General features: G+C 40.3%; 2 protein-coding genes across 2 annotated transcripts; one reads left to right on the top strand and one right to left on the bottom strand. All coding sequences in view use genetic code 12, as the record gives it.

The window, feature by feature from the left end:
• The first annotated feature begins 822 nt into the window (after positions 1-822).
• Positions 823-10,911, top strand: RJT20DRAFT_54752 (uncharacterized protein). The gene has a single exon (XM_064920622.1). The coding sequence runs from the start codon at positions 1,107-1,109 to the stop codon at positions 10,869-10,871; it is 9,765 nt and encodes a 3,254-aa protein (XP_064773181.1). The 5' UTR covers positions 823-1,106; the 3' UTR covers positions 10,872-10,911.
• A 121-nt stretch (positions 10,912-11,032) lies between these two features.
• On the bottom strand, positions 11,033-12,475 carry RJT20DRAFT_136255 (uncharacterized protein; the record flags this gene model as incomplete). Its single annotated transcript, XM_064918464.1, has 1 exon — positions 11,033-12,475. The coding sequence occupies one exon, from the start codon at positions 12,473-12,475 to the stop codon at positions 11,033-11,035; it is 1,443 nt and encodes a 480-aa protein (XP_064773180.1).
• Between the last annotated feature and the right edge of the window lie 1,736 nt (positions 12,476-14,211).

The raw sequence follows: 14,211 nt of genomic DNA, 5'->3' as shown, positions 1-14,211 counted from the left end.
TGTTCTTTCTTGCTTATAGAGGCGGCTAAGTAGATTATATAGAATGAAATTATTTGTGATATTTCACTTGCTGGTTGAAGTGAAATCTGTAGGTATATGACAATAAAGAAGAGATCAATGCCAGGTCGTGAGGTATGGTGGGGAGTAAAGTTACTGAAGGTCCTTTGGTGGTAAACTGGCATTGCTTTCTTTCAGAACTCATATATATACTCTTGTTACTTCAGCAGCCTCTTTCCTTCCTGACCAAATTTCTGCTTTCTCTATATTATCATTACCATCATCTCGATCTCATAGTGAGTGTTGCCCCCTTAAAAGCTGCAACTTCAGTACCTCAGTAGCTGCAAATACTATCATAGATAACCAACATGAAGACCAAAACACCTCTTCGATGTTACTGCGGCATGGGTTTACGTATCTGTCTGCCTCGTAAATCATTGGATGCCCCACAAGTCCTGCATCTTTCTCGTCTAAGTTCTTAGCGTCACGTGCACCTATTATCATTTGTTCATTTACTGTGCCGGATGTTTACATTTGCAAGCCTTCAAATCATCAGACAACTTTTTTAACTATGGGCAAGTGATTTGTTGAAGAACACAGATATAAGTATCATTGAAAGTTCGGAAACGATTTGAGATTGTATAAATTCCCCCACCGTGTCAGATCCGACTTGCTCCAACTAGTTTTGAGAGGAACAGACAATTTCAATCTGAGATACTACAGCTTCTATTGTGTCATTGGCTGTGCTTTGTACTATCAGTCAGTTTATTTTTGCTGCCATTAGACTTCAATTAGGAGAATAGACGTTGTGTTTCATAGTTGTTTCCTTCTAAATTTGCTTCTAAGTGCTACTGTTGAGACATACAACGAAAGGAAACTTGTTTCTTCCGAATCCTGATCCCACAATCGGCTATCTAGTGTCTAGGTACTGTTGTTTAGTGTGCCTGAGGGTTGCTCATACACGCGAAGACCCTCCCCATAAATTGTTAGCCCACAACGCTACAAAGACAAGTTAAAAGCCCAGTTCGACAAAGTTTATTTATACTGTCTTGAATTAACATCAGAATACCCCTTGCTATATTGTTTTTCAATAAAAACCAACTGTCACCATGTCATCACCACCTAAAGAGGACATCCGTGGCCAGTTCTCAGACATACAGCGAAGACTCTTCCCCAAGAAATCTGAAAAATCGCTCAGATCGAACTCCAACTCAGAGAATGTCATAGAGGACCAAGAGAATGTGCTGCCATTTTCCCACCTACCACCGACAAAGAAAAAAAGCAAGAGAAATGTTACTGCAATCATACCGCAACTTCCCATGGGCCATCCAGCACCCGCAATGGGACCAGAATCTAAGGGTAATGACATGAATTTTGTCGTAGGACTCAGTGAAAACCTTCTAGGCGAGTGCCGCAGATTGAATGCCGAAAACCAGAAGATTAAAAGTCGTTTGAAACATTCCGATGAGTTAGTGAAGGAATGCAGAATTGAGATCGAACGTTTGAAGTCCACAAGAAACACTCAAGTAGATAGTGAAAGTGACCTTAAAGATAAAAATTGGGAATTAGAGTCGAATGTGGTAAACTTAACTGAGCAGGTAACCTCGTTGAGTACTACTAAGGAGAAAATATCCAAACTCAACGAGGAGATGAATATCAAATACATCACAATCCAGAAAGAAAATGATGACTTAATACTTCGGAATCATTCTTTGTCTAAGACATATGATGCACTTAAAGCATCTTACAATAAGGAAGTTGAAGAACTCAATAACAGAATCGAGGAGTTGAATGATGAAAATGATTCGTTGCACCTTAAACTATCCTCCGTCGCGAAGGGCAGTAATGATGAAGAGAAGGAGGCTAAACCAATTTTCTCTTCAAAGGATGAATATGACTACATTAATAGTGATGATGACGATGAAGAAACGGTGGACTACGATAGCCTCCTAGTAGAAACTCAACCAAATATTCTTCCTCTACCAGACTCTTCCAATCCTCAATTAGAGTTAGAAACGTTAAGAGCTACTCTACAACATCTGAATAGAACAATCGCCAAGTTAAGAGGAGCCGTGTTGAAGCTCCGGAAAGAAGAAATTCAAACAAATCTGTCTAATAAGACTCCTATGAAGTTGGCAGCTGCGCTAAAGTCGACCAAGAAAACCAAATCAAAGCCCAACTTGAGTTACACTTCGCAGAGAAGCTCTGTTATTTCTCCCGCAAAAAGAAACTCAAAATTTATTGTTTTAGATACTGATGCGGATTCCACAGAATCAATGCCTTTTGAAGCTGAAAAGGGGTGGGACGAGTACATAGGAGAGGGTATATCTGAGAGTCCCTCTAAGCCGTCCCAAGCACAGAAAACATTACTCAACTTTGCCGACACTGTATCAGATATGGAATCTGATGAAGGCGAAGTCAAGGAAGAGTCTGGATTGCCTGGTTTGGCCGACTCTTCTGATTCAGAAGATGACGACACAGCAAACACGATAGCGAATAAGAATTTGGAGAGGGCTACTTTATCACGAGAGCTCATGAATAATGAATCCCTCAAGAGCCAGGCAGAGAATTACGCCCACGCAAACAATTTGGTGCTCATTCCTAAAGAAACTTACGACAGCTTGCGTAAGGATAGTGTAAATCATGCCACGAACGAAAGGTTGGGTGAGATTGCAAACTCTCAGGGCTTCGTGATGATTAAGCAACAAGAATACAATGATTTAATTGATGAGACATTCATGCAGAAGAAGTTGGAAGCTAAGGGACTAGTCACGTTACCTGAAGTTGAATTCAATGAATTGAAGGAGTCTAAGAATATGCTCATTAACCCTACAAAGGAGTATCTCGCTACTAAGGCGAAGGAAGTGAGAAGTACACTTGTTGAAAATGCTGAGCTCGAAAGAATAAGCAAATTAGCAAGCAGTTATGAGGATCCCTCTGAAAGCTACATAGTGTCCAAGTGCTCCCATTTCAAATTACATCCTTTCTCAGATGAGGATTTTAACACCTATAAAGCTGTCATTGCAGATCACGACAAACCATCCAAGGCTTACTTGACACAAAAAGCCAATGATATGGGTTTGATTATATCTGCATCCGGCTTCTACGATGAGCTTGTTAGATTGGCACATGAACCAAATGAAGACCACATAAGAGAGACAGCAAAATTGAGAAATCTTGTGGCTATTTCACAAGTTGAATATGAAAGTTTATTACACCCATCACTTGAAGATCTCAACAAGAAGGCACAAGAACTCCATCAAACACTTATACATGAGGATGATTTTAAATCACTTCAAAACCCACTGCTTTCATTAATAAATGAGCTTGCTCAGTCTAACGGTTATTCAACTATTAAGAGTGATAGTTTGGAACAGTTGCATCACTCATTAGAACATCCTACACTAGAATACTTGGAAGAAAAGGCAGCCGAAAAGTCTCACAAACTTGTCTCTAAATCTGAATACGACGAATTACTGATGTTAGCGCACTCCCCACCTGTTGAGCACATTACTTCGAAGGCTCAATCAGCGGGCTTTGTTTTACTAGCTGCTTCTGCCTACACTGATCTCACCAAGCGTGCTACTGAACCAACACTTAGTCAAGTCAAAAAGCACGCTGAGAGTATGAATCTAATAGCGATTTCAAAGCAAGAGTATACTGATCTTTACAAGGAAGCCCGTGAGCCTTCTATTGAACAGATCACAACTAAGGCAAAGAGCGAGGGTTATTCTGTTGTTAAGTCTTCAACATTCAACGAATTGGAGAAGGAAGCAATATCTCCTTCTATTGAACACATAAAGCAAAAGGCAAGTCTTTTAGGCTATGAAGTTATTCAAAAGAATGCCTACGAAGAACTCGCTGCAAACGCTAATTCTCCGTCTTTGGATCACCTTCGAATTAAAGCTAGTCTTGTGAAACATGCCGTTGTGCCAGAGGAAGACTTTAACAAATTGAAATCTGTTGCTAGAGAGCCATCTTTGGAACACCTTAGGCAGAGAGCCATGGAGAAGGGCTATACTCTAGTATCCGAAAAAGAGTATGCAGAGATTTCATCGTTGGCTCACAGTCCATCGCTCGCACATATACAATCTAAGGCGAACGATTTAGATAACATATTAATAGAGAAAAAAGCTTTCGAGGATTTGGAAGCGCTTGCTCATTCACCTCCTTTGGATCATATTAAATTAAAGGCTGAAGAATCTAACCAGGTAATACTTGATAAGAACGAGTACCAGCTACTTTTGAATCCGTCTGTACCTTTCTTGAAGGAAAGAGCAGAGTCGCTTGGACATGTAGTCATGCTTAGTAACGACTACGTGGAATTGAAGAAGTTGGCCTATACACCAACTATTGAACACCTTCAGAGTCTTGCGGCTGAGAAAGACCACATATTAGTTGAAAAATCAGAATTTTCGGCTTTGGAGCAAGCTGTAAAAGATCCGGACATTGAGCAGTTACAGATTTGTGCCAAAAAATTGAATTCTACAGTTGTTCTGGCTAGCGAATTAAGCAATCTAAGGAAATTGGCACATTCGCCGGATACTGAACACTTGAAGAAGGTATCAAATGAAATGGGTCTAATTCCTGTAGATGAATCAGAGTATGAGAAATTGAAGACATTGGTTGAATCACCTACGATTGAATACATTAGTAGTAAAGCTAAAGCTCTTAACTACATTACCCTCAAATTGGAGGAGTTCGATCAAATGAAAAAGTCGCTTGATAATCCAGGTTTGGAGGTCCTATCGGAGAAAGCGAAAGGCTTGGGCCATGTTCTTGTAGAGAAAGCCCAGTGGGACGAATGCGTACAATTCGCAAATTCACCTTCTGAACAGCGTATTAGAATGAAGGCTGAGGAACTCAAATTGATTGTCATGAAGAAAGATGACTATGACAACCTTGTCCATGAAATGAAAAATCCGACATTTGAGCAGCTTCAATCAAAAGCTAAGGATTTGGACGCTGTAGTGGTGAAAAGGGATAACTATTCCTCTCTTGTAAGCAAGGCAGAGCGCCCTGATCTGACTCATATCAAAAAGGTAGCTACCATGGCCGGATTAGTTGCGTTAGATGCGGGTGAATATAATAGTTTGAGAAACAAATCTGAGCAACCAGACATGGAACATATCTCTAGTCACTCTGAAAGACTTGGCTTCGCACTCGTGAAGAAAGATGAGTATTCAGAATTGATGAAATTAGTGAACCAGCCCCCAATTGATCACATTAAACTGAAGGCTGCAGAAGCAGGCTTGGTAGCCATTGAAAGGGAAGAATTTGACAAGTTGGATGCTTTGGCTAATGCTCCATCTGTTGAGTTTTTGACGGAGAAGGCATCATCCAAAGGATATTCCATAATAAACAGCCAAGAATTATACAGTATTCAGACCATGGCCAATTCGCCTACCGTTTCTCACATTCAGGACAGAGCCAAATCATGTGGCTATATTGCCATTCCCGATGAAGAATACGACAATTTAACGCATCCGACTAAGTTTGCTCTTGATTTGCAAGCTCAAGCTATTGATCATGTTCTAGTCGAGAAGGAGCATTACAGCTCCTTATTGAGGACTAACGAAGCACCTCCAAAGGAGTTTTTGATTGAAAAGGCCTCGATGCATGGACTAGTTGCTATTCCTAATCAGACATATATTGAAATGGAAATCAAGGCAAACAGCCCAAGCCAAGAACATATTATAGAGAAGTCGGAACGTGTCGGATTGGTGTCGATTCCAAAGCACAAACACTTGCAATTATTATCACAACTTGAGCACCCCACTAAGGAGTATTTGTCTGAAAAGGCCATAGAGAGTGATCTGGTTATTTTATCTACTAAAGATTATGAGTCATTAAAGAAAAGTTATGAGACTCCCTCTGTAGAGCATTTAATTGCGAAGGCCGAGTTGTTGGGGTCTGTGGTCGTTGGTAAAGACGTGTTTGACAAGTTAAAGGCCAGCAATGAGAATCCTTCACTTGAATTCCTTGAATCCAAAGCTGCATCTCGGGGCCTTGCTTTGGTGGAGAAGAAAAAATATGACGAAGCGGTCCGTCGCTCTGAAGCACCAAGACTAGAAGATATATTAGAAATGTCCAAGACTTTTAATTCAGTGGTAATCCCAGAGGGCGAATACAACAAGCTCTTGAAAGATATTGAAAATCCAAGTTTAGACTACATCAAGAAGCAAGCTGGCAAGAGAGACCATATGGTTATTGCCAATAGAGATTATAATCAAATTACTGAGTTAGCTTCATCCCCATCAAGAGAGCACATCCAGAATAAAGCTGAATCTCACGGTCTTTCTGTTATTCCTAAATCAGACTATGAAGAGTTACTTGAAAAGGCAAACAACCCAGGTAAAGAAAGGCTTATGGCTTTGGCTGCAGCACATGGCTTGAAAGCAGTAACACAAGAATCCTATGATTCTCTTGTGCAAGCCGCTGAGCACCCCACGTTACAAGTTCTCAGTTCACAAGCAAAAAGTCTTGGCCATGAGCTAATTGAAACCAACGAGTTGCACGAATTGAAGAAGCAAGTTCAATCTCCTTCCGTTGACTTTTTGAAATCTAAGGCTACGCAGTTGAAGTTTACTTTCGTACCCGATGATGACTTTAAGACTATGGAAAAATCGTTGAAATCTCCTTCCGTAGACTATTTGAAAGTTCATGCAGCAAACAATAACTATGACCTCGTATCCCAAGGGGAGCACGAAAAGTTACTTCTTCAAGTGACACATCCAAGCTATGAATACCTTGAAGAAAAATCTAGAGCAATGAACTTGGTTTTGTTGTCTGAACACGATTTTGACACCTTGAAAGACCCAAATCGTGAATCCATAGAGCATTCAGCATCGAAATTAGGCCTCGTTGTTCTAGACAGAGCAGACCATCAAAGGCTCACTGACTCTGTATCATCTCCCACACTAGGATACTTAAAGGACAAGAGTGCTCACTTTGGTTTTGACTTGGTTGCTACGGATGAGCTCGCTAAATTACACAATTCTGTCTCTTTCCCATCTAATGAGTATTTGAAAGAAAAAGCCAAGAATTCTGGTTTCAGAATTCTTCCGGAAGAAGAATTCAATACTATGAATGCCAAAGCCAATAGTCCAAGTAAAGAACATTTGAAAGCTGCAGCTGCCATTTTTGGTTTAACTTTGGTGGAAGGCAAGCACCTCCAAGAGCTTTCCTTGAGAGCTAATTCCCCATCTTTAGACCATGTCAAGGATAAAGCATTAGCTTACGAGCATGCTGTTGTCCCAAAGAAGACACTCGAAGACTTACACCAGAAAGCTAATAGGTCGCTTGAGGAACATGCCAATGTCTCTGGAATGACTGTCGTAAACTCTGAGAGCTATCAAAAGATGAAGAATTCAATCTCAGATCCGTCCTTGGAGTATTTGTTGGAGAAGGCCAAGCTTTTAGACCATGGACTCATGTCAAATCACAAGATTGAAGCACTCGAAAGTGCGGCTGCAAAGACGATTGAAGAGAGGGCCGAAGCGCTGGGTCTCAAATTATTAACTATGGATGAATTCAGTACAATGAAGAAGACTGTAGAAAATCCACAACTTGAGTTCTTGTCCACTAAAGCTATTGATAAGGGATACTCTCTTGTTAAATCTGATGAGTTGGAAGATCTCAAGGTGTATAAGAACAAGTCTTTGATTGAACACGCTGAAGCTGCAGGCCTGGTTCTAGTTTCCAAAGAAATTTTTGATGAAATGAACGCCAATGCAAATCATCCTACTATCGATCATATCAAATCTACTGCTAACTCTATTAATCACGTCGTCATCGAAAAGTTAGTCTATGACGATCTTGTTCTGAAAGCCAAATCACCTTCTTTAGAAGATGTGCAAAATCAGGCATCAAATTTCAAATGCACTGTTGTGTCGTCTGAAAAATTGAAGTTGTTAACAGAATCCTACGAACAACCTTTGGAAGCTAAGGCAACGACCTCTGGCATGAAATTATTGTCCATAGCAGAGTTTGATGTCTTGAATAATGAACTAGAGTCATTAAAATCTCAAGTTGACTCGCCTCTGTATGACCGTTTGTGTTCTGGGGCTGAGAAAATCGATTCAGTTTTACTTTCAAAGGAAGAATACAGTTCCCTCAAGAACCCCACTCTTGAGGATTTGAAGAAAGAAGCTGTATCCCAACATCATGTTATTTTACCAGAGAACGAAGTCAGGGAATTGAGGGAACTTGTCGCCAACCCATCATTGGATCTCTTAAAAGAAAAGGTTGCCTTCTTTGGTCATACTGTCGTTGAAAGCAAGGATTTCGATGAATTGAAAGAGAGAGCTGGTAAGACAATTCATGATAGAGCTAATGAGGAAGGTAAGGTCGTTATTACAACCGAAGAGTATGAGGCTCTTCTCGATCCAAAAATTGAATCATTGACTGCTCAGGCGAAGAGGCAGGGCCATATTCTAATCAAGGAAGATGAATATCAAACAATGTACGACCTTGCTATGGAAACAGTGGAAGAAAGAGCAGAGAAAGAAAAGAAAGTGGTAGTCGAAGAACATGAGTTGCTCGACTTGCAGTCAAAGGCGGCCAAGTTAAAGAATCTTCCAATTGATGAATTGAGAGAAATCGCATCTAAATTGAACTATGTGCTATTGCCACATGACGATGTCGCTCAATTAACTACTGAAGCCAATAAGTCGATACAAGAAAAGGCTGAAGGTACTGATATGAAAGTCTTGCCCATTATTGAGTATGATGAGCTACTTCTTAAGGCGCATCATCCAAGTATCAGCCAGATTGAACAACATGCTGCTTCTATTGGAATGCTGTTATTAACCTCAGATGAAATGGAGACCTTAAGAGAATTGGCTGGGCAGCCAATATCTAAAAGAGCTGAAGCAACCGGCCATGTTGCCTTAACGAGGGCAGAATACGAAAACTTGAATGGCAAGATAGAAAGTCTACAAAGACCATTATCACTCGAGGAGATTACTCGGCGTGCCACTGCTCTAGGTATGGTTACAATTCCAATAGTTGAATTTAAGAAGCTCTCTTCTGATTCTTCTAAGGACATTGAAACAAGAGCAAGAGACTCTGGAAAGGTTCTTATTCAAGAAAAGGAATACAATACCTTGTTGGATGAGAATAATTCTCTTAAGAACAAGATAGCAGAGTTAGAGCTCCAGTCAGCAGATCACGTTGCCATACAAGAGACTGCTAGTAACTTGAAGGCGATTGCGATTGGCAATGAGACCACCCCGACTGAGAAGTGTAATGAAACAGTGCAACAGAGCAAAGACGTTATGGAAATGAACAAAGCAGAGTCGCAAGAGGGATTTGCCGATGCCTCGGACTCTTTCGTGTTAACAAAGGACGAGTTGAATGCTAGTGCCTCAAAATTGGGTTTAGTCGTTCTCTCTGAGGAAGAATACAAAAACGCTACAGTTGCCCAACAATATGACCGTAATACTTTGGAAACGATTGCGGGTTCTCTTTCTTTGTCTGTATTACCAGCAGCTGAGTTGCTTAAGATAAAGCAGCAGCTTGCGGAAAAGGATTCCAAAATCTACAACTTGACCAAGATCAATAGCGACGACATCAGCAAGGAGATCTTGATTGAAAAATTGAGTGCCTTTGATATGGTTGCTCTCCAAAAGAGTGAATTCCAAGACTTGAAAGCCCAATCATTACATTCGCAAAACAAGCTGTTAATAATTACCGAAGAGGACTTGCAGAATCGCGCTAATGACCTTGGAAAGTTTGTGATCTCCAAGGATGATTACAAGAACTTGGCAGTGGAATTGTTGGATAGGGAGCGACTTACTGAAGCAGGTGAGAAAATTGGAATGCTCGTTATTCCTAAGTCTGAATTTGTAAGTACGACATTTACAAGAGTGCCAGAGTCGTCAAACGTTAAGGTGATTCCATCCAGCTACTTCACTCAGCTTTTGAAGTTGAAGAGCTTGTCGATAGAAAGGGTTTCTGATGAAGTCTTCAAGAAGTATGCGGAAAAGAGAGGCTACCAACACAAGGATGAAATTAAAACTCCTGTTTTCCAACAACCTGCCACATTCATAGAAGTTACCGCTACTCCAATTGATCCATTGAACAAGTCACCTCGTCTCAAAGACTTGAATAGATTTACACCTCCTGGTAGTGCCAATGTATTGAGACCTCCATCAATCTCTGACACCCCTAATTCAATTAGGGGCCTTCCAAATTCGGATTCTATTAGATCAAATTTGTCGCAATATTCAGTAGTCAACAGTATGGTCGAATCTCTCCAAACGGGAGTTTTCTCTATGGCCACAAATGTATCATTGACTGACAAGTCGATGATTCCGGCCATCACACAAGTTGTCATTGGTGAATACTTGTTCAAGTACTACAGGCGTATAGTCACTATTAGTTCAATCTCAGAAACTCGTCATGAGAGATACTTCTGGGTCCATCCTTATTCCATGACTTTATACTGGTCAGAAGCTAATCCTATTTTGTCAAGCCCTTCACGTACAAGAGCATGTGCTATTATTAGTGTTGAGAGTGTTACCGATAATAATCCATTACCCACAGGTTTGTATCATAAGAGCATTATTGTTCACTCGACGCAAAGATCTGTGAAGATCACTTGTGCCACCAGACACCGTCATAATATTTGGTATAATGCATTGCGTTACCTTATAAACCGAAATGTCAATGAAATCAGCTTCGAAGAGGATGAGAATGAAATAACGCAGGTTGAACTTCCTGGCGAGAGCCCCGTAAGAAGACTAAACGAGTCATTGTACGATACTGCGGATAGACATGCTTTTCCACGAAACAGAACTAGTTCATCACAATTGAATAGAAGCCAATCCATTAGTAAGTTGAATCGTTTCAGTTCCGTGAGAAGACCATAAGTACCTCTAGCTAAAAGTATACACGCATTAATATAAATTATTTATTATAATTGTTATTCTATAGAAAGACGCACAGAGTCGTACATAGAGAAGTTTGCCTGGCATCTATTATTATTACAAGGTACAGAAAGCTCAACTGTTGGTCGTGGGTATCACACTTGTCAGCTTCTTTTCTCACTTAGTGGAATAACGTCCTCAACTAATGGTAGTGGTTTTTCAACTGATCTTAATTTTGTCAAGTGTCTGAAAATAGAACCAAAATTAAGCACCCACACTATGAACACAGAAAAAGCGCTGATGAAGAATGTTATCGAAAATATTGTATTATAACATCCATTTCCCATAAGACAAATCATTCTATTGGTGACATCATCTTTCTGCGAGTTAGAATCGTAAATGGTTCCAAATAAGCTAGTAAAGTAGAAACTGGGAACTACTGGAGCCAAGCTTACAATACCCCAATTAAAGGAGAAATTTTCCATACCAAAAGTATCGCCTATGATGATGGGCATAATGCAAAAGGTGAAACCGTAAAACAAGCCTGTCAAAAGAGAGTTAATTGGCAAATTGTTGAAGTCTGTTATTTTTTCTCCCAAGAGCTGTGTGATAGCAAGTCCCACAGAGGGGATGAACAAAAGCATAGACCTTGGTTTGTTAAATGATTGTGAAAAGATATCTCCTAGAATTCCTGAAAGTATCCTTCCCACACAGTTGGCAACTGATATTAAGCCCACTTGGATCTGTTGGTCTTTTTGAATCAATACCTCAATTTCATCTGTGGATGGATTGAGACTTTCATTGCCGCCGACAATTCGGTAGGTAATCAAAGCCTTCACCATATAGCCAACGGAATATATATACATCTGACCCAAGGAGGCAAGCGCACCTGTTATAATGAAGAGAAGCCAGAACTTGTGAGACTTCATTAAATCAAGTCCACTTAAGTTGCTTTCAGACGTCTTTGTCTCAATTTTAGCATGTTTTGTGACTCTACCATCTACGGAAGTTCTTGGTCGTCTCGCTTTTTCGTAGTCACAAACCATAATACTTGGGGCACATATGATAAAGATACCCACTGAAGAGTATGAAATGAAGCCGAGAAACTTTGAAGTATCTCCAGGGAAGAATATGGATGCGATAACCGAGTAGAACAACGCACTAAGTCCATACAATGCCAATGGTAGAGAAGTTGCAACTCCTCTGATGCTTGGGAAACTGACAGCACAGCATTTCAAACAAGCTGAATTAATAAAAGTAGAGCCAGCTCCAATCAAGAGCAAGAAGAACCCAGAAAGCGTAACGCTGCTGTAAATCATATCATATTGTTGTTTCATCCCTAAGTAACCAGTACAAATGGATAAGCCTCCTATGATAAGGGATATGGTGTAACCCTTCTTATCTACTACTATTCCAGCCAAAGGCCCAGCGAAAGCAACGCCAATAGTCCCACATAGCGCTATGGAAGATGAATTAGACACGGAGTATTTCAATTGCATTGCAAACTGAGGGCTGTATGATGAATAGAGATAAAGGGTTCCACAGATGAGCCCAAGAAAGGTGCAAGACAAGAGTAAGAAAACCTTTCGAACCACCGGCGAGAGCATGGTGATGTATTCTGGCTATGATTTGGATGCTTTTAGTTTGGTTGCTATTTGGTTTGCAGTGTAGTGGACTATGTCTATGGGATAGAAAAGAGTTTGGTGAATGGTATTTCTTACAGGAGCAATGATCCTTCTGTCATAGGTGGGACACGATGAGTGATTGAAATGGCAGGAATTAATGGGGTGCAAGGTGTTTGAAAGTAATCGGTGGCAGATCTGTAGATCTTCGATCGATTCGTTTTTGAGATTCTAAGTATGTGATGATCTATGGGACCTTGGCTATTGATTGTATTCAAAGAGTGCGTAGTGTAGTAGTACGGCTGTATAATTAAGGTTAAGGTGTTGTGTTCTGGAACGGCGAGAAACAGAAGATGTAAACGAGGAAGCCACAACACTAATATATAAATTGAGATCTTATCGGAAAAAAAAAAAGACGAAAGACAATATATCGTAAACAAAACCTTGAAAAATCGTATCCTAACAAAAGCATCAAAACCACAAAATCATCAAAACTTCAATCCTACAAAATCTCTACAGCATCAACTCCAAATTCAATTTGGCAGTGTGATGCAGTCCTGTCAGAATATTATCTGTTAAAGAGATTGACAACCAAACTAGTAAACATCAAGACCACAGTACTGCGTACACCAATGATAGTATCACAGCACCAGGCTTAATCAACCATATCTGTATGTATGGGGCCATTGAGGAAGCAAAACAGTGCGAAAGCACTTGGAGCCACGTAGTCACAGCGGCTCCTGAAAGAAGACAGTTGTCACACGAGTCAGTAGGACCCCATAGACGAAGCCAAGTGTGGGCAGATGCAAACCTGTGTTGAACTCCCCTTATGGTTTTGAGTGGACGAGAATTGGTTAAATTCTGAACTGTGATAAGCACAATAATCTTCTCCGCCCAAAATATGAGAGGTTTGCCAGTGGTAACCGTGGAATTGGTGGTTTTGTACTTGTAACTGAACAAGGTACATAAATGGTTGACAATAGGAGAGACTATAAATTAGGATAGTACATTATATAGTATCAGGAGAAAGTACTATTGGATCAGTGCACTGCAAACTGTATGCAAAGGTACGCCGTATCCATAGCTACATAAATGTCCGAAACTCTCGACAAAGAATAATCAGGATCCCGTTTCCACATACCGATCTTATGCTGATTTCTTGGCTTCAGTTCCAAGTACCAAGCCATTGTTAGGTTGCTAACAATAGGACCTGTACCATTGCGAAGTTTACTATAATAACCGATAGAAGAACTTAGAAAGATAATCATCTACACTGAGTCGGCGAAATCTAGCTGCAAGGTTAAGCACATGGTAGCCCGCTCCTTATGTAAAAGTTGCAACACTTCTGATAACGAAAAGAGCTATTACGATAAAGGTAGATGGAGGTGCAACAGTAGTAAACTTAGAACCACTTGTTTGGGATGAGAACCAGGAAAAGTTCCCTCGACAGAGCTCACAAGTCCTTACTAACTATTGATTCAAATGATAAGAAGGTACTCTCTTTTTACATCCCAGGAAGTGTCGTTAATGTAGAGAGTTAACATGCCTCAAAACAAAGCGGCAGTATGCTATATAAATACACATGGAAGTTGGATTATAAGTTATCTATTGTTATCTTAATCTGTAAACATGTTCTAATGCTATGAGCTATTCCGTGTTCTGCTATATCATTTTATTTCACTCTTGATCCAAGATATGAGTTCGTATTCAGAACAGGAATT

Source organism: Scheffersomyces xylosifermentans, assembly GCF_036884685.1.
Source record: "Scheffersomyces xylosifermentans strain CBS 12540 chromosome Unknown RJT20scaffold_6, whole genome shotgun sequence".
NCBI lineage: Eukaryota > Fungi > Ascomycota > Pichiomycetes > Serinales > Debaryomycetaceae > Scheffersomyces > Scheffersomyces xylosifermentans.
The sequence above is the reverse complement of the archived record's forward strand: the minus strand, read 5'-3'. Positions and strand labels throughout refer to the sequence as shown.